This window comes from Seriola dumerili, unplaced genomic scaffold, assembly GCF_002260705.1.
Source record: "Seriola dumerili isolate Sdu_G_001 unplaced genomic scaffold, Sdu_1.0 BDQW01000149.1, whole genome shotgun sequence".
Lineage (NCBI taxonomy): Eukaryota > Metazoa > Chordata > Actinopteri > Carangiformes > Carangidae > Seriola > Seriola dumerili.
In genome coordinates, this window is record NW_019174404.1 from 22,919,735 (window position 1) to 22,940,969 (window position 21,235).

Consider the following 21,235-nt stretch of genomic DNA (forward strand, 5'->3'; position numbering starts at 1 on the left):
TATGTATGGGTAGAGAGAGCGAGAGAGAGCGAGAGAGAGAGCGCGCGCGCGAGAGAGAGAGAGAGAGAGAGAGAGAGAGAGAGAGAGAGAGAGACCGTGCGTTAACAGAGCCAGATGTGAGTTTCGGGTCTCCAGGAGGTTCCAGCCAGTCTCTGAGACAGTTTACCCAGACTGAGGACCTCTTATCCCAGGTTTCTAATCTGTGTGGAGCGGGGTCAGGCTGGGAGCCTCTAACTCTCCTCTCTGCTTCATGTCCCCTTCTCCTCCTCCTCCTCCTCCTCCTCCTCAGGCAGCGGAGGACCTACATCGGCTGCTCCCGAGCAGCGCGGCCGGCCGGGAGTCTCAGGCTGTCGGGGTGCGTTTTGGGGGAGACGGAGGGAAGATGCGGAGCAGACCGTTGGTGACCTGAACTTCCTCCCCCCTTCCTGGCTGTTGCTTTGGGCAACATTCAGCATAATGCTCTACTTTCCCAGTACAGGAAAAAAAACAAGTGAGACCAGTCCGAAGCCGAAGCCGCAGCCGGAGCGGGAGAGAGGAGCGGGCGCAGCGGGCAGGATGCGGACTTTGTATTCGGTGTGAGCGCAGCGCTGTGCGGAGAGGCGGGCACGGGCAGACCGTCTGGATGAGCAGCAGTGAGAGGTAAGAAAGATTCTGATCAACGGAGCATCGTTTGAAACTCTAGATGCCACTTTCATCCCCGGGTTGAAATATTCTTCTTTTACAGGACGAACTTTCAAAATAATTGTCAGAATAAACAGTAACAACCAGAAAAACAGGGAATAGCAGCTGTAGTATTTACTGCATTGGTATCATTTTATAATTCAGTTTTTAATCACTTATTTTAATATATAAATACTTCGTTTTTATTAGGTGGGAAAACAAGAAGAGGTATCCCCATGGTCTGTCTGCTTCTCAAGGCGCAGAGCTAATGAACTACCCGCCAGTTTATTCTCCACATTGGGACAGAACTGTTAAACAAAAAAGACAGGGACACATGAATACGTATATAAGTATATGTCACAGGACTGATGCCCACTGCCCTGCTAATAACAACCGCGGTGAGGTCGGGTCACCATAATTGGACTCAGTTTGATGCCTTGTTTAGCCCCCCAAGGAACATTACATAACTATTGAACTGCCTTGGCCACAAATCAATGCAATCTGTCAATTGGCTGCTGCTGCTGCTGCTGCTGCTGCTGCCTGGTGCCATTTTATTAATCATCACTACCACCCAGCTAACAACCACTAATAATACATTATCACCACTTCCTTTGTGGGGGACTGTATTGAATTGTAAAAACCATAGGAAGTTTTTAATTTTTTTTTTTTTTTAATTTTATTGATATTCATCTTGAATGCAGCACAAGCTAAATAATTAGGCTTTTTTTTTTGCGTGCCAACCAATATAAGCTCGGGACAAGGAAATCTCTCCATTTTATTTAAATCTCGTGACCTTGTTCTGACAGTAACACCTCTCCTTGTTTCGAGAGGCCCACATCGATCTTAGTTTTGTCCCCCTCCTGCGAGGAATTTGTCTCATCTTATCTCTGCTGACAGCTGCGTTCATCACCGTCCGGCACTCCTCCTCTCCAGCAGCACGGCTCAACTTAATGAATCAAGGGTGGAGAGCAAAGCAAAGTGTGATGCAGCAGTAATGATTAAGAGCAAATATGCAGCTTTGTCTCTTTGACCTCTTGTGAATTTCCTTTGAAGGCAGTTCTTCCTCAGTGCTGTGGGGCAGGGCACTAACTAACGGTGTCATGGTGCCCGTCGCTGAGGCCGGTCATCTTCAGCAGCTCACTTCACACCTCGTTGCTCGCAGAGCGCTTCCGGCCGCGTGTTTTAATCCCTCCCAATGTGGCCGTTTTTGAAAATGTTCGTTTTGTCAGTTTGTTCACGTTCGTGGTTATCAACTGGAGAGGGAGAGGAAAAAAAAAAAAGTGTTTGAATCCGCTTAGCATATGTTTTCATTTTAGATTAGGTCTCACGTTAGTAATCTGCACATAGACTTTTTAAACTGTTTTTTTTTTTCCAATGATTTTACCAGAACTTTGCTCTCATATCTTTTCAAATATCCTTTTCCTCTAGCTGTGTGTCTGAGGAATATGTAACAGATCTGTAAGTCATTTGTATGCACACTGCTCCGCTCTTCCAATTTACAATGCCTCGCTTTGCATTTGTGGAACAGAGAGGGGAGAAATCCTTTGGTCTTTTAGTGGAAAACGTGCATTTTTTTTCTCCCCCCATTATCTTTTTTTTTTTTTATCATTATTTTGCAACAGGTTTCTGGATCCAAATGTCAAGTGCGAGAGAAGCTTTATCGCCGTGGAGCCAGCAGTGTGTGAAGTGAAAGGACGGCAGGAGGCGAGGAAGAGGAGCGCCGGTGATGACCCTCCTGTGTTTTGAACGTGGCTCTGAGCGCTGTGAACAGAGCTCTGCCCGCTGGTAACAGGGGACACAGTGTGACAATATGGTGAACTTTACTTGTGTGTCCCAACTCAGTGATGAACAGTGGCTGGTGGAGGAATCTTATTGTTTAATGAGACCGCTGCTCTTGTGTTGGGAAGTTTAGGACTACTAATTACCGAGGGATTACTCAAGACCTTCTTCAGCGCCGGTCTGGAACACGGTGGTGTTACTACGCCAACGGCCAAAATGTGATGACTGCTCTGTTGGAATTTTCAAACCACAGTTTCTTATAATTTGGTTTCTGGATTTTTCCAATCCCCTTTTGAAATGGAGATACAGTGGCGTTTGTGGAATAAGGACTGGGCCACCTTCATAAGGCCGTGGATACCTATACTGTTGGGCCTTCATCTCCAGTTCTCCCGGGCCTCCAACTGTCCCGAGGAGTGCCGCTGCGATCGCACCTTTATTTACTGCAACGAGCGGAGCCTGACCTCAGTGCCTCTGGGAATCGGTGAGGGTTATAAGACCCTCTACCTCCACAACAACCAAATCAATAATGCTGGTTTTCCCCTGGAGCTCCACCATGTGGCGTCTGTGGAAACTGTGTATCTCTATGGCAACCAGCTGGATGAGTTCCCCATTAACCTGCCCAAAAATGTGAGGGTTGTCCACTTGCAGGAGAACAACATTCAGACTATCTCCAGAGTGGCTCTGGCTCAGCTTCTGTGGCTGGAGGAGCTGCATCTGGACGATAACTCCATTTCTACAGTCGGGGTGGAGGAAGGCGCCTTCCGAGAGGCCGTGAGCCTGAAGATGCTCTTCCTCACCAAAAACCACCTCAGCAGCGTGCCTATCGGTCTTCCAGATGATCTAAAAGAACTGCGGCTGGATGAGAACCGGATCGCGGTTATCGCAGAGGAGGCGTTTAGGAATGTGACCCGGCTGGAGCGCCTCCTGCTGGACGGAAACCTGCTGACGGACGAAGGGATTGCACCGGGGACCTTCCAGGACCTGGTCACTCTGAGGGAGCTGTCCCTGGCCCGCAACTCGCTCACGTATCCTCCCCCATTTCTCCCAGGGGAGGTGCTCGTCAAGTTAAACTTTCAGGAGAACCAGATAAACCGGATCCCCGTCAGAGCATTCGCAGGGCTGCACAAGCTGGAGAGGCTGGATATCTCCAACAACCAGCTGCAGTCGTTAACATGGGGGGTGTTTGACGGCCTCGTCAGTCTCAGACAGCTGACTGTCCGGAACAACCTTTGGCTGTGCGACTGTAGCATCAAGTGGGTGGTGTCGTGGCTTAAATCTCTGCCGGCCTCGCTCAACGTGCGCGGCTTCATGTGCCATAAACCTGAGAAGTTCCGGGGCATGGTGATCAGGGAGCTGAGCGCGGAGCTGGTCCAGTGCCCGCTGAGCACAGCAGAACCTCCCCTGTCCACCTCCGCTCTGATCCCATCCCTGTCATCTTCCACACACTCCTCTTTAGTAACTCACTTTGTTTCCTCCTCCTCCTCCAGGCAACCCCTCCCCACATTACCCACCCTCTACCCTATCTATACAACCAGAGAGGGGGGTTTGAGGACTAAGCAACCTCTGGATCCCCGGAGGGAGACTGTGCAGGTCACATTTGCAATACTGAACGGCTCGGCTATCCACGTCAGCTGGGTGGCCGCCTTTCCAGTCACTGCCTACAAGGTGACCTGGGCCAGGATGGGCCCCAGTCTGACAGGGGACACCGTCAGGGAGAGGATAGTGGGTGGAGATCACCGGGGGATCCGACTGGCTAATCTTGAGCCAAAGTCCACCTATCGGATCTGCGTAATTCCCTTGGACGCATTCAATAATTACCGGCCCAAAGATGACACCGTGTGCACCGAAGCCATGACCACGCCGGCCCTGTTCAGCCCCGACAACAACAACAAAAGACCGTCAGGGCCCGAGCAGGCCACGCAGCAGGAGCCTAGCTCGCCTTTCTTGCTGGCCGGGCTGATTGGCGGGGCCGTGATCGTGGTGCTGGTGGCGCTCCTCAGCATTTTCTGCTGGCACGTGCACAAGAAGAGCCGCTCCAAGTCTTCCACCAAGTGGAAATACAACCGGGGTCGGAGAAAAGACGACTACTGCGAGGCGGGCACCAAGAAAGATAACTCCATCTTGGAAATGACTGAGACCAGCTTCCAGATAGTTTCGCTCAACAATGAGCAGATCCTCAAGGGAGATTTCCGCATTCAGCCTATTTACACCCCTAATGGGGGCATCGGCTTCCGAGACTGCCCCCTGGGGAACAACAGCACAGTCTACTGCAAGAACAGTGTTCAGGACGCAGACTTGTGTCGCACATGATGGTTTTTGGAGAGCATCAGGAGCATTTTTACCGACAACTACCCACACTTTACTGGACACTGTACAGTGTTAATATTATTTGAAACCCCTGTGTCTTCAAGAAATGTAATTTATACAACTGGCTGGATGAAATCTTTTATATAACAACATTGGATTTATAAGTTATTGGTTTTCTGGCGTTGTTGCTGTTTGAGTTCTGTGAACACACACACACACACACACACACACACACACACACACACATGTACAATCAAGATTCATGTATATCTAAGTATCAAGGCTGCATTTCATTTTGATCTTCAGTAAAAAGTGAATGATTTCTGGTGTGACCACGACAGATACAGAATCCATCCACACCGTAGCTGCAGTACATCATGGGAGTATTGAAATTTTGTATGAGAGAAGGAGAAAAGAGACACAAAGAGGCACAAATCAGCCACAGTCACCACTAGAGGGTGTATTTTTCTGGGAACCACACACTCAATCACACTGTGTTTGCACCACAGTAATAAACTGCAGCTTCACTAAACACAGACACGGATTATTTGATTCCTGCTCTAGAAAGACGGCATATTTTTTGTGCACACTGAATTTCTTTCTGCTTCAAAAGGAAATTTTAAAGGTCACACTCATTAAACATTCACAGGTGACAGGCCGCAGCGCTTTCACCTGCTTCTCAACAGTCATTCATTATCACAGTTAAAGGGGGTGGAGGGTCATGTTGTTAGTGCTAGCTGTGTTTTATGCTGGGTGTCAGAGTGGGCAGCAAGAAAACACACATCTGTTTTGTTTAACCCATAAAGAACTCTCTCACTTTTCTTCAGCAAAAATAATGTTATATATACATATATATATAAATATATGTGTGCCTTGAAGTTATCAGCTTACAATGTCTTTTGAATCCATGTTTTTTGCACAGAAGGTGTACTGTATATACATTCAGTTGAATTGTTGTTGAGGAAACCTCTTGCTCTTGATTATTTATTTTCCTCGTTAAACATTTAATTAAAAACATATCTCCAAAAGTGAACTTATTCCTCACAGTGATCACTGACTCTGACTGTTAATGACCCCTCCTGTAGGAGAGCTCAGTGCCACCGCAGCAGGTCTGTCTGGAGAATGAAGGTCCACTGAGGATGACTCAGAAGTCACAGAGAGGGTGACCAGCTGTGGGCTCACACTCAGAGTGAAAGCAATAGTCTGAATCTGTGGCTCAGCAGGTCGAGCTACTTCGTGATTAAATGATCTGTCATTGTTCAGAAATGTTATGTCGTGCTCTCTAATGGGGCTTTCAGACAGAACGCAACAACCTGTTAGAAATTGGAACAATTTCGTATATTGACATGTATTTCTAGCCCGTACAAATTTTTCAAATTAATGAGAAATTAATGATAAAAACTTATGTAAGCACATATAAATTTTATTTGTGTATTTTATTATTTTGTGTATATTTATTATTTTATTTGTGTATTAATATTATGCTTTAATAAACTTTTGGATATAAATCAAATATAATTCATTACCATACATGGTCTCAACATGGTATGCCATAAAAATTTACCATGGATATTTTTAATATATTTTTGATATATGTACTTTTCCTATGGGTGTACTATGTATGTCATATATGTGATAATATATGATATATAATAATATATCCCCTTATAGGTCACATACAGTATACAGTATATTACTCCTAATATAGTTACATACAGTATATGTTATATATTAGATTTTTGTATAGGGTACTTGGGGGCACCCACAGTCTCTTTTTCACTGCTAGTGCTAACGCTGGCATGGGAAAGACACATCTTTGCTGATGGCAATGACAGACTCAGCGAGAACACAGCGGGAGCTTCCTGCTTCATAGTGACGTGTCCTGCCAAAAGTATTGGAAACTCCCAAATTGTCTATGATAATAGTAATGATAATATTTTATTTGAATAGCACTTTTCAATACAAGTAACAAAGTGCTTCACATGAGTAGAATGTAAAACATCCAAACAAAGTGGAATGTGTGTGTGAAATTACAAAGACACAATAAAGTCTTTTTTTTTATAAAAATGCATCTTAAGTGAAGAAGATGAAACTGAACTGACTCAGAGTCTGATCTCCTCTGGTAGGTTGTTCCAAAGTTCAGGGCCCTGACAGCAAAGGCCCTTTCTACTTTAGTTTTCAACCTAGACCTTGGACCTACCGAGACCTAGACCGAGACCTAGACCTAGACCGAGACCTAGACCTAGACCTAGGCCTGTGTTTGCTCTTTCCTCCACGACTCCCCTGAACTGCCCACTGAGCCGAGCAGTGAGTGCAGTGCAAATCACTTTCTGTCTGAAAGCCGCATAAAGCTGTTGAAGTAGGGTTCAGGAGCATGTACATTTTAAATGTGTGATCCAGGTACATGGGTAAATTGTATGTTATGTTTTTTCATAACAGAACATACATTTGTTTTTTTTTTTTACAGAAATGAGACAGAAACAAAAAGCTTCCCTCAAACTTGGTTTATCAAAGAATTGTGACCAAGAGAGAAAAACATCAGTGCTATCTGATGGACATCTCATGTTATAATATCAACTACAGCAGAACGATATGCGAAAAACAACAACAGAAAAACAAACAATATTGTGATATGAGTTATGATTTCAGTCGGTGTGGTCATTTTTGCATTTTCACTTTCACTGCAAAAAATATAGCGATTCAAAAAATCCTGCACACTGTCTGACTTGCAATGAACAATTTATTTGCAATGTTTTGGTGCTAGGTATGCTAATAGGTAACTAACTAACTACTAACTACTACTGCTAACTAAAAGGTAAACCCTTACATTTTCTTCACAGTGAATAGGTAAACATAAGAGTGGATCTTTGTATGAATATTTATGAAGCTTAAAAAAAACGTAAGGGTATTCCTATTTGTCACTGCATGGAGTTTCTAATCTTCTATAATATATCATAAACTGTTATATAGTGAATTAATGTCTGTTAATTGTTCACGTGGTGATTGGTTACAGACAAACCATTTGCCTGATGAAGGTGCAGCACTGAAACGTTGCAAATTAATAGTTTGTTGTAAGTCAGACTGTGCAGGATTATTTAGATCCTACTTTGGATCAATTCATCCTGCTCCTACACACCTGCCTCACTTAATACACGTGTGAAGTTTTCTTCTGTTACTGCAAAAAATATAAAAATGATTGATGATGTGATTTTTTGTTGGTCTTGTACCGAACAAACATGTTGTTTTATGTTCGGAGAATATGATGTGTAGGCCGGGGTCACAGCTGTAGCACCCCAACGCTTGGTTTATAAAGGTTGTGACACAGTTTACATTTATCAGAAAATTGCAGCTCCTGTAGTTTGGATATTGCACTTGGTCATATTGTGATTTTGATATTATTTCTATTAATTGTTCGACCCTGATATCAAACGCGTTTTCAGCCTGTGTTAGAGATCCAGAAACAGTCAACAAAACGTGCTACCAGACCATTTCTTCAGCAGAAAGTGAACTCAACAATGTTCCAGTGAAATGTCTACTGTGAGGTCTGTGGATTATCCACAGTCTTTCAGGTAATTGTTGCAAATTAAATCCCATTCACATGTGTTGTGCTGGGTGGAGGCAAGTTTATTCTAACTTCATTCAGACATCTTGACTTTTTTATTGGAAGATGCAACATTTCTCTTCTCTTTCACCTCGTTGTTGTGTTCATTGTTTGTTTGTTCCTCCTTTGTTCGTTCACCAGATGTCAATGGTGTCAGTAACAATAAACCAGTGATGACTGCACATCTGGAGGTCAAATTGGTCATAGGCTGTGCTCAGATTGTCCACTCACTCACTATACTGTTTAGCTAACAAGGGTATACGTGCAGACAGGAGTTAATATAGCTCTGACTGGAAAATACTAGAAAACTAGAGCTGCATAATTAATGGGAATATAATTGAAATCACAGTATGGCGAAGTGCAATATCCAAACCACAGGAGCTGCAATTGTTTCGACAAAGGTAAAACGTGTCATGTTGTTGTGCGTTGTTAGCAACATCAGCGTTGTGGTGCTACAGAGACGCCCCCCGACCTACAGATCATATTCTCCAGATGTAAAGGAACATGTTTGTTTGGTACAAGACTGAAATGAAAAAACAACCATTCCAATGAAATCACAATAACTGCCAAAAATAATTGCAATATCATTTTTTAAAAATAATTTGTTTGCATATTTTGCAACCCTAATACACAAACACACACACACACACACACACACACACACACATACTAACTTCACACACTGAATTATTAACTCAAGTAGAAGTGGATGGTCTGACTCAGAGACAAAGACAGCATTTATTATTCACCTCACGTCATTTAGAAAGTTTCTAAAATGTTTCCATGAAGGAATAATCCTAACCTCTTTTCTCTCTCTCTCTCTCTCTCTCTCTCTCTCTCTCTCTCTCAGAATTAGGGCAAAAAATAACTTAAAAAGAAAATGAAACCTTCTGTGACGCACTTATTATTCAACTCTTTTAACTTAACAAAAGTCACAATTGGACATTGAACAACAGGCGTGTCCCAGCCAGGTTCATTGCTTTTTAGAGTCCCGTGGAAACACTGCGGCTGCTGATTGAATTTGCAGCACATGCTGTCAAACTGACGAAGATGTTTTCTGAATTTGCAGTGCGTTTGTGTATTTACATGTTTTCACAAGTTGCAGTGTGTTGAGCTCTCAGGGCCACCGTAAGAGGTGAATGAGATTTAATTTATGGTGATAATTTATATCAAAATATGATAACAAAACACCATTTAAAAAAAAAAAACAGCTTTCCAGAAACAATGCCCCTGTTACTCTACTCAGAAGAATAATCATTTTAGGGAACTGAGTCTTTAATTATGATTGAAGTGAACTAGCTTTGTATAAATTTCATGAGTTGTGAAGAAAAACCCAACACCAAATTTTCTAATTGGACAGTGTGTTAATCTCACTGATGGCCACAGATCCATGTTTCTAATGCGTCTCTGTAGAAACACACATGCAGGAACAGGCGACGGCACAGAGGGCTGCACAGACATGGACACTTCCCAAGAAGAGCACACTTCTGGATTGTTTGTAAGTCAACTCTGAAAGCATAATTCTGGTTTATTACAGCTCGGGTTATTTTCATGGTTGGCCCAGCTTCCTATCAGTAATAATAACACTGTGCTCAGTGCAACACAGATACAGACAATCAGACAGGCTAAAAGAAGATTCCCCAAAAAAAGAAAAGTTCAAATGTTTCCCAAATGATCCGCCACAGAGATATGTCACAGTAGTTTACACACTGACTCTGGTCTAACTCTGACCTCCCAGATGAGTGGTTTAGATGAACTTGCTGAACTGTTGGCTTATTACACTTTGAGCTGAGTGCTGTTGTCACTGATAGAAATGATGGAAACTACAAAAACAGAAAATGCTTTTGCACCAGGATATGATTCTTTTATTTAAGTCTGTCTTAACACAACATTCATATGCTAATATTTATATATATAGTGCATGCTTTTGATCATTGCAATCATTCTTCTTGTCAGTACTAGCTGTAAATCTGTAAATCCCTTCACACACTGTAAACTCTTCGGTTCTTGTTTGCGCCAAAATGTTCTAAAGTCCAGCTGGAGCTGACTTGAGGTTTCAGAAGTTTGAATCTGACAAATTAAGTTTGTATCTTTGTCTTGATGGTCTTGACCAAGTTTTATTTCTGGTGCAATAAAGACTTGGTGCAACTCCACGGACGTATCCCTCCACCACGTATCCCTCCACCACAATTCAGCAGAGACAAACTGCATGTTTCAGCAGCAGTGGGCTAACAAGCTCTAATGATGTGAATAACTCCAGTGGACTTCTGTGAGACTGTGATGTAAACTCAAGGCATGCGTGCTACCCATGCATTGTGTGTTTGCTCAAGCCAGCATCAGTTGACATGAGCAAACTATCTTTTGTTGTGTTACCACCGATTGGTTCATTACGGTCACCTGATTATCACATATTTCAGTCATTCACTAATTATTACTGGAAAACTCACTACGATACGTCTGACTTGTCTGAAAAGGCAAACAAACATGGAAGCCCGTGGCCAGCCAGAGTCTGTCATCCAGTATCTGGTTTGACCGCCATTTTCCTCATGCAGTGCAACACATCTCCTTTGTTCAGAGGTGATCAAGTTGTTGATTATGGCCTGTGGCTCTTCTTCATTGGCTTCAATTGGCACAGACCCTTGCAACATGGGGCTGTGTATTACCAGGCTGCAACATGTGGCGAAGGCGGTGGATGAACGGCCCGACAATGGGCCATCACCACCATCACCACCATGGGGCACTTTGCTCACAATGCTAAGATTAGTGAAACACAGTGAGTGAGTTTCATCTGTGGTGAGTATTTACCCACTCACACATTGTATATGATAACCTTGTTTTTAAGACATGTGACTGATGAGATGTATTTTGATTCACTGAAATACATGTCAGGAAGGTGTAAATCATTATGGGAAAAGTATTTTGTCTGTTTATTATCTTTAGTTTTAGCAGCAAAAAAGTTTTTACAGTCACAGTTCAGACAATGTCTGATGACCTCTGAGTGAGGAGAGTGATATTGAAGCATTGAGTACAGCAGTTACATGGATTAAACAACAAAGATAACAACTTAGAAGATTCAAACACTGACTTAAACCTGCTAAGTTGCTAACCAGCTAGTCAAGACTCCGGGTCACCGCTAGCTAGAGGCAAAGATTCACTTGATGCAACGCTGTCGCTAAAACCTGTATTTCTCAGCCTCTGAAGCAGATAGAGACATGAAATACAAAGGATCTGAGACCTTAAACCTTTGGCTTCTATGCAAATCACTGGCTTTACCCAATCAAGTCATCAAAAAAAATCTAAATCAAAAAAAGTTGAGCTGAACTAGGAATGATGACAAATGTGCTTGTTTTTTCAACCCTATACAATTTCCAAGGCAAAGCCAATGATTTACATAAACAGTAAAAGGTTTAAGCTCTGAATTTTTCTTTCAAGTTTCTATCAGCTTCAGAGAAATAAAGGTTTTAGTGAACATCAGGTTTTTCAGAAAAACATCAGGTGTAAGGTTGTTTTCAAAGAGTGCCAAGGTTTTACAGAGCACCTGAGATCTTAATTGGTTAGGACAAGAAACTGCAGGCAGGTCAAGACCCTGGTGAGGATTACAAATGTGCACATAAGCTTGCCTGAAGACAGTTCCTGACAGTTTGTGCTGAAATTCTTTGATTGTGCAAATCAACTGTTGCATCAGCTGTCCGGGTGGCTGAGACTCCCTCTATAGTCCAATATAGTGAGTTCACCATTTTATAGTGCTGTCCGAATGTATAGTGATAATTATTATACCCTATATAGTGGACTCATAGTATCCCACAATGCATCATGGAAAGTAGTGTACACCAATGGTCACTAACCAAACAATACATCATGTATTGTGTTTGTGCTGAAAGACAGAAAAGCAGTCAGAGGAAATTACCAGAGTAATGTCTGAAGGTGTTTTTTCATTTCACAGAAGAGCTCACTGTATAGTCCTCTACATAGAACTCCCTGAGAGTCATTGGGGAGGAGTGAATGAGTGATTTCAGACACAACCCATCTCACAGGTGAAGCAGAGGTCCCGAGCTGGCGTAGTTACATGTGGTCCTGCTGGATGTACTGCCCAATCACAAACACCATTGGAGAAAGCTTATGTTTTCTGTCCAGTGTCGTGTCACCATGGCATTTTCAGACGTTCTGTTTGCCACTTCGCGCAGTGAGAAAAAAGGCACTGACATTGGGGAATCGGCTCGTGGATCTACTTCAACTGTGTGAGAACCTGCGTCGGCCGATCAAAGTTTCTGACATGTCAGAAATTCAGATGATCAGTCCTCGCTTAACACAGATTCAAACACATTTGTGAAGAAAATAGAAGAGAAATAAGAAAATAATAGAAAAAAATCTTAGATCTTTTATTTCAACAATTTGAAGTGCTGTTCTTCCAACTCTGGAAGCACAACCATCTTGAGATGTTCACTGATGTAAACATGGGAACCATTCTCATCCCTACCATCTATCAGATATGACATGAAGGCAGCATAAAGTGCAGTCATTTCTTGGACACGGCAAAAACTACAATTAGTACACACATGCCATTGTGTACCATGATTGATTTAGTTGCTGATCCGTTCATGGGCCCAGGAGATATGCAGAGGGTGATGTTCCTCCCCTGATGTACATGTGGGCTCATGCTCTGTGGATGTATAGACCCAGGAGAGCTTAATATGCACACGGGGTCGTGACATCACTCCGAGACTCCCAGTGGTCATTAGAAATGTTAGCAGAGTGGCTCCAGGGAAGTAGGACAGTAATCAGTAGATATCTGTGGTCAAGTATCTCTGCAAATATCAGATAGCTGTGCATTAACAATCACCACATGAATCCTGAAGACCTTCCCCTGAGGTCTCATCCTGCGCCACCGTGAGGTTAACCTATCTGGGTGTGGAAATAAACATGCTAATGCTTTATGGAAACAGGAACAAGAAGCAGCTGTGTTGGGAAATGGGAAATGTAGTCTCTGTCACCACCCAGGAGGGGGCCTAGCACACAGCCCTGTGGTACACTTGTGTGGCTGGGGTGAAGAAGCTCTGGTTAGCAGACGAGCTGGTTTGAGGTTAGTGCTGCCAAAAAGAGGTTCGACCATAGACTGTAAATAAAGATGGACGTAGCCTCCGTGACCTCACCCACAGGTTTCTGAAGAACGGTTGTGAAGCTCAGAGTGAGCTGCTCCACCGTTGTTATCTTGGCAGTGTCTGACTCCACCTAACTGCCAGTTCATCCAAAAATGGGCAAAGAGGTGTGGCATGTGTGGAGCTTAGACTTCAGTGCATGTTGGTTCGTGGCAAGCACCCACCTGTCACTCAAAGAGGCCACACCCTCAATTCTCCATAACTATAAGCCTTAATAAAATGTAAACAGGTGAGTTATATTAACAGTTGTCATGAAGGATGAAATTAACTGTTTAAACATGTTTATTTCTGCTGTATAGTTGGACATTTTAACATGGGAGACTCACTGTTGGAGCCAGGTTTTGCTTCTTCAGTGTTGATGCTTCATTTTCGGGCCTCAGAGGTTGATGCTTGGGTTTGACCAGTTACTAAATCCAAGGGTTCGCTTAGTTTTTCCACCAGCACTGTGAATGGTTAATGGCCATGCTCAGATTATAGTTATATATGTGTTATTAACTTCAAGCACATTGTGTTTGTCTATATCTGTTACTTAGATGAAGATCAGATTACATTTTACAGCCAGTTAATGCAGCAAACCAGGTCAATCCAGAGGGTTCACAAACGGCCCGAAGGGAGGGATTGAGCCTCTATAATGCTGTGAATGGTTTTAAACCAACAGTAATAATGGTGGACTAAATCAAGTGTCTTTTCCTCTTTAATTCACAGAGGATGGATAAAACAGCTCTCTGATTCCCAGGAACGTTTGGCTTCCATTTCTCCTGGTCATTACTGTGGTCAGCTGGCATTAAATTGCATTAGAGGACCACTAACAGCCTCCTTTGCCCCTTCACACACACACACAAATCTACTCCACACAAGCAAGTATTGATCTCTGGAGCTCCACTGGATTATGAAAAATGGTTGCCGACCTTAACGACACTTCACCTGAGATAGACTGCCTTTCTCCACTGCTTTGCTAGTGAGCTGAAAATGCGTGCACAGGGAAATCAGTGGTAAAATGTTGTCCCAGCCTGTCCCTGTATCTTCTCACATTGATTAACTGTTGAAACAGAGATATAAAGGAATAATTTATGCTTGAAATGATAAATGGATTACAGAGTGGAGGGTCATTTAGTGTTGTTACAGCCCCACATCATCGCACACGGGACAGTCATTTACTCAAAGTTAGAGGAAGTGTTTGCACTTCAACAGTGTAGTGGATAATCTTTCATTTGTACAGCAACATTATGTTAATTTTATCCTTACAGCACAGAGAGAGAGAGATTGAGAGAAAGAGAGAGAGACATGCATAGAAATTCAGGTTCTGTAAATATGTACACACTATGATAGAAAAAAAATGTATATGATATATGTAATATAATATATATATATAATATATATATTAATAATTATGTAAAATAATATCATTAATATTAATATTAGGGCCACATTGAGGAAAAAAAAACATTATGAGAATAAATTCATAATATTTCAAGAGAAAGTGATAGTATTACAAGAATTAAGTTACAAGAAAAAAGTCATAATATTATGAGAATAAAGTTGTAATTGTAGGTTGTGTGTTGTTTTAGAGGGAATATCAGAAGCTTTAAAATTAGGAATGTGGAGCATCCTGTGATGTTCTACTTTAGCAGAGGTTTCACAAATAAGGAGAAACTTCATCTTCTGGCTCATCAGCATCATCATCATCATCATCATCATCATCATCATATCGATATACAATATATATATATATATAGTGTCAGATGACATCCCTGCTTATCCAGAGTCATATAAGCATTATTTTAACCAGTATTTTCAGTAGTTAAAGACTGGCTGTGAACCTACACACTGACGCTTCACATGTTCAATTACCACAGTTGTACATACACTGAAGTTTTACTAACAACGAACTGTGAGCTGACAAGAAAATTGAACTCATTATTATAACAATAAAGTTTTCTCATGAACATACTGAGCTCATTTTACACACTCTTGCACTAACATCCATCTGTGTTGCAGAATATGTGCATTTGTCAAATGCATTTCTCCAGGTCTTTGAACATTTGGATTCTGAGGATTGTTTCTACTTTTATCCATCAGGTCAAAGTGGGATTCACACGCTTGACATCAGCGTGATAAATCCTGCCGGGCCTCGGCTGCTGCAACACATTAAGTCAAAGAATTTTTCAGAGGCGAAGGGGATTTACATGTTTAAAATGACTGGCTGTGAAGTTTTAGATGAGCACTAACCACAACGCACTAGAACAGGCAGAACACAGGTTAGAGTCATGTCTGGCTTCCACATTAACATTCACAGTGAACGCTTCATTTTCAGAGACCTTGTGCGCTGCGAGCATCAACAGCCCGGCTTCAATAAGATGGTGTGAAGTGCTTCAAAGGTACTGTACAGCTCCTCTGCTGTGGATAATCAGGGTTCACGGCATACAGAAGGTCACAGAGGCAGGTGATGCAGCACAATGGCCCCGTCCAACAAAACAGCTGCGCGTTATGGCGGCATCGTCGACTTCAGGGACAGTGTGGACGGACACACAGACACACCTCCGGGCGCTCTTTTATTCCGGGTCAATGACCTGAAGAAAAGTAACAGATGCATGAATGAGTGCTGAAGAAAAGTTAAAGTGAAATACATTTCTCCTGATTTTAAAATTTTAAAACTTTTTACAAAGTTAGAATCAGGAGAAATGTATTTCATCTGAAGTAGAGGAGACTGGGAACGGTTGCAATGCTTGTTGCATTTCTCTCAGTTACTCACAGACTATTTGTTGTGATATATTAAACTTATATCTGTCTGCTAACGACCCAAATCGTTTACAGATGATTACATATAACAGATCAATCACAATATTTATTTGAATAGAAAAAATTCAGATGTTGCAACTGAAGCCAACCCTAGGGACAGTTGTATCAGAGGATCAGGGACAGTTTCAACATATTAAAAATACATTAAGTTTCAATAATTAACTTTTGCTTTTTGTCTCAATAACAGTACAGTAGATTGTTTTACAACGAAACCAAAGGAATCATATATTTTCAGATAATTGTGTGGAGCTCATCTAATCAGAGAGCTGTTTCTTTAGCCCTTTTCAATATGACACATTTCTCTCTGTAACTCAGCAGACATGAAGATCATCTTCTCTGGCATCACCCACGGATGCAGGCGGATGCTGCTGTCAATCCAGGGGAGATTGACAGGGCTGTCAGGTGTGTGAACGGTGTAATGTCTACATGTGTTCATTGTTGAAGTGGCAGCTTTACGCATCACCTTCACATAAGGTTTGACACTCCTGGGCTATTTTTGAATGACGGAGTTCATTTCAGCAACGGAGGAAGTTATATTTTTAAAAATTTCAGCAGTGGTGAAATGTCGATGCGTGACAGTTTGTTGGCTGTTGAAGGTGAGTCTGTTCTGTGCAGACGGAACCACAGAGGAAGAAAGGCACGAGTGTAACAGCATCAACAGCAGCGGTTCTTTTCAATTAAACATATTGGAAAGATTTTCACAGACAAGCTGTAAATCTAGATCCAGAGAGATGTTTGTGCCACAGATGTGAAGAGAACGACGGTATCACCACTTGATGCGAAGAAACAGTTCACTGCTCTTTGGCCTTGGAGGAATAAGAGGCACCAAAAAGCCCAATTGAGTTCTACGGAGGCTGGCTTTGTCAGAAAAAGATTGGCCCTCACCTGTCAACCCGGTGGCCTGCCAGAAGAGCTGCTTGGCCGGGAGCTGGTACTCGGGCTGCCTCTCCGATGAAACCACTCACAGATCTTGCTATATGGGGCCTGAGTGACTCCAGCTACCCATATAAACACTAATGCATGGTTTCATAACCAGCAGATTAGACCGCGGGATGGCTCTCCTTTATCTCGGCCAAAGAACCTGATAAATCAGCTGCAGTTAGTCCAGAACTCTGCTGCTCCATAATCAGTGTGAAATATTTAAAAATAACCTTTTTTATAAAGGTTTCACCTCTGGTCAATGACCGGTGGGCTTGAACTGCCCCCTTATGTATTATAGAACAAACAGAATTGCCCAATATATCAAAATATGACTTTGCAGTGATAAGGGTAGGGGTCATCACAGCTGCCTCTCCAGATCTTACAACATAGATGGAGTCTATGATGATGGTATCATATGGACACATGTTAGCTGAAGTCAATGATGAAGGTGAAAACTTGAAGAGGTCTTGGGGCTGGTTTATTGCTCGCAGCATGAGTGGGACACTGTGATGATCAGGTTGACTTCTTTAATTGCTGAATGTGTATTTTGGTTTTAAATATGACAGTGGAGCAGGACAGGCAGAGGCAGCAGGGTTTTCTTCTGGACAGGCAGACAGACGAGGTGCTGGGCAGGGCAAACAGACTGGAGCAGCAGGGGATGATGAGCCTGAGGGAGAGGTAAACACCGGCAGAGTGCCGGCAGAGCTTGGCCTTGGTATTAGTACCATGTTGGCAAACTGAACGATCTGACGGAGACTGGAATGTGGAGCTGAGATCTTTATAGTGCTGTGGATGGGTTTCAGGTGTGCAGGTGGATTGGCGACAGGAGGAAACTGGATCGCCCTGCCCTGACAAACCCCACACACACACACACACAAACACACACACACACACACACACACACAACAGGGAATGAGGGAGAGGTACACCCTTGTGGATTCAACAGCATTACAGGACACCAGCCAGGCACATCATGTGTCCTCAGCAGGTGAATTCATGTAATCTCCAGTGATAGTGTCATAGAGTCCATCTACTCCAGCAGATGAAGCAGTGAGCCATCTACAAACACAGTAAAGCAGGGTCCAATGAGAGCAGTAGGAGTATAGGCACATACATAATGAATGACAGTGAAGCAGATTGAATAAGACTTGAGCTCCATTGGTGCACAGGTGATAGGAGGGGGGAGGGGGGATTCACATTCATTTATTTAAATCATGTTGAAATACCTGACAATAGACACTTTATTGATTTAACTCATGACTATAAATTAAATATCGATTGCACAATGTAATGGCTATAGAATAATGACACCATCAGCGTTTCGATTGGTTCTTTATAAGCTTCGCTTTCACTTTACGGTCCTGTCACTACGAAGATGAAGGCTGGATTTATGACTGCCGCTGTGCAACCAAAACAGAAGAGACCTCCTGTATAAAACGAGCCCATAGGTCGTCTGTGCCGCAGGTTATTATGACCCATAGTTAGGTTTTGTTGCTAGGCGACATCTAGTGGTCGTAGTAATGATGACAGGAGCAAAGGGAAATGTGCGGTGACATAGTATAAAGAGAGACAAAGTCCAGGTCAGGAGGAGGTTGTGGTGGATGGATGAATGTGACACAGGAGAGCGGTGTTTCATTCCCATGTGAAACCAGCAGTTTATATTGTTTCTATTATCCATGATACACGACACAGCAGACGTTAAAACATCCAGAAGAATACACTTAGCATCCTAGTTTAGCGTGTCACCACACAAAAATATACCAAGTTTACAGTAGCTGAGGCTGATCGAAATGTCATTATGTGACAGACCCCCAGTATGGGATAACAGTGGTTTTCATGGGCCACAATAAATCAGACAACGTACTCACTGTGGGGAGATTCTTCCGCATACCCCAATAGATACTGCCACATGATCACCTGGTGCTCGCTAACAGTGCAACCTACACTGCAACTCACCCTGCAAGCAGAAACAAAAAACTGCAAGACATGCAAATGACCACCAGCGCTAAGCTTAGCACACTGCAATGCATGCAAGGTGGAGCCCACGCGTACTCCCCAATGCTCGTTCTGCTGCCTGAAAGGAAGTAAAATCGTGAATTTCAGTCCGTTCGGGTTCACAAAGGTGAAAAAGATATTACTGAATCCGATGGATGGTAGAGCAGTAAATCAAATCAATATACAACTCATGGGCAATCCACATAAAAATTATGGTCTAGTCCCTGTTAACATAATAGGTAAGTGAAACCAGGCAATATGGACGAAGTGGCTCTGACAAAGCAAAGCAAGTGAGGCCGGACCATGTAGGTGAACTGGTACAGGCAAGCAAAGCAAGGGGGGCAGGCAAAGCAGCAGTCTGCCACTTAGGTCTGCAATCAGGAAAAACATGCACCCATACACACAAACCAGCAAAAACTCTCCTACATTACTACAATAGTTTGTTACCTTGCTAAATCTGTGGCCCTGATTAAAGGTGTCAGTGGAGAGGTCAGCAGGCCAACTGTTCTGGCTCAAACTGGAGGGAAAGATGAGGGCTGAGTTTTCCTAAAGGGTTAAATCATTTTATTTTATTAGTGATAGGCCTACGTTTAATCGAACCAAACAGTAATCTATATGGCTTACCTTTTCAACATGAGGCAGCAGAGCATATATCAAACAGGCGCGATCAGGACGCAACTTCTCTACATCTGAATATACAACAAACCGCGTTAGATTTCAGATCAACCCATAAAATCATCGTTTCTCCCCCAGCTCTTCCCTTACCTGCACACACCAAGCAGTCCTACCACACATCTACCATGATTCAGACAAAGAGGCACTGATCGCCCACACGTGTCCTTATAAAGGCAGGAAACTCTCCCTAACCCAACCTACAGAGGTCAGCATTCTCACCCTACATGTCAGCCCTCACATCTACTTTTGCAGTTATTTGGTCAAAAACAAAAGTTTTGGACAAACTGAAATTTTGACATGATGATGGAATATCGCTGTGGTTCCCGACCTGTGGGCCTGATTGTGGGCTGCAAAGGTAATGCGAGTGGGCTGATAAATCATTTGCAAAACTGTACAATTTTGGTGAAAAGATGCAATTCTGAAAATAAATAAATAAATAACAAGACTAGGTCCAAACTTAGTATATGTCTAGTCCGGCCTGTGGTCCTTTGCTATGTGTCATCCTCTCTCGCTCTCTCTCTCTCTCGCTCTCTCGCTCTCTCTCTCACTGCAACTGTAATAAAGGCAAAAGCCTGAAAAAATTACAAAAAAATAAAGTAAGTCCGTCTCTTCTAACTTGCTCTCTGAGTCATGATGTGTCAGTAAAAACAGCTAAAATCACAGCTCAGTCTTTGTCTTTCATTTTGTTTTGTGTTTCATTTGTGTTTCTTCAGATGTCATGTTTGTAAAATCAGGATTTGAGCGTAGGCGGTCCAGACATACAGTAGACTAGGTTTAGACCTCTATTGTGTCCTTATAGCAGAATGATAAAGGTGCAGCACTGACACAGAGCTGTGGAGAGGGATCTGGCTATGTGAGACTAGGATAGACTTAAAATTTAAGTCTAGGCTTGCCTTCAGTTGCATTTTGTAGCTATGAGGTTGTACTATTATTAGAAGTAATGATGCAGAGCGGTGTGAAAACTGATGACGAAAAGTTAGTGACTGTATCTGCTCTGAGGCTTGGGAAGAAGTTGACCAGTGGCTGTGTGTTAGTTGGTCCAGATGCTAGTGGCAGGCTGATTAGTGTGCTACAGAAACAGTACGTTTCATGATGGATATCACATGTGAGGCTCAGCGCATCCTCACACATCAGCGATGAACTGCTGTGTGAGCACCATCGATTCCTTCTTCTCCCCAACACACACACACTCATGAATAGACAGGCTGTGCTGATAGATCGGTAACAGGATTGCATATTTTCTAATTCATTAGACGAGTATCTGGTGTTAATCCTGACAGTGGTATGGGGAGAGCTGCAGCTGCTTTGATGTTAATCTGCAACCCCCCCACCCCCACCCCCC

At 42.8% G+C, this 21,235-nt stretch overlaps 1 protein-coding gene and 1 pseudogene across 1 annotated transcript; both read left to right on the forward strand.

Moving 5' to 3' along the window:
- The first annotated feature begins 2,736 nt into the window (after window positions 1-2,736).
- flrt2 (fibronectin leucine rich transmembrane protein 2) lies at window positions 2,737-4,760 on the forward strand. The gene has a single exon (XM_022751145.1). It carries the CDS (start codon window positions 2,737-2,739, stop codon window positions 4,747-4,749), a length of 2,013 nt encoding a protein of 670 aa, XP_022606866.1. The 3' UTR covers window positions 4,750-4,760.
- An 11,199-nt stretch (window positions 4,761-15,959) lies between these two features.
- Window positions 15,960-21,235, forward strand: part of LOC111226151 — a 92,845-nt pseudogene continuing 87,569 nt past the window's right edge.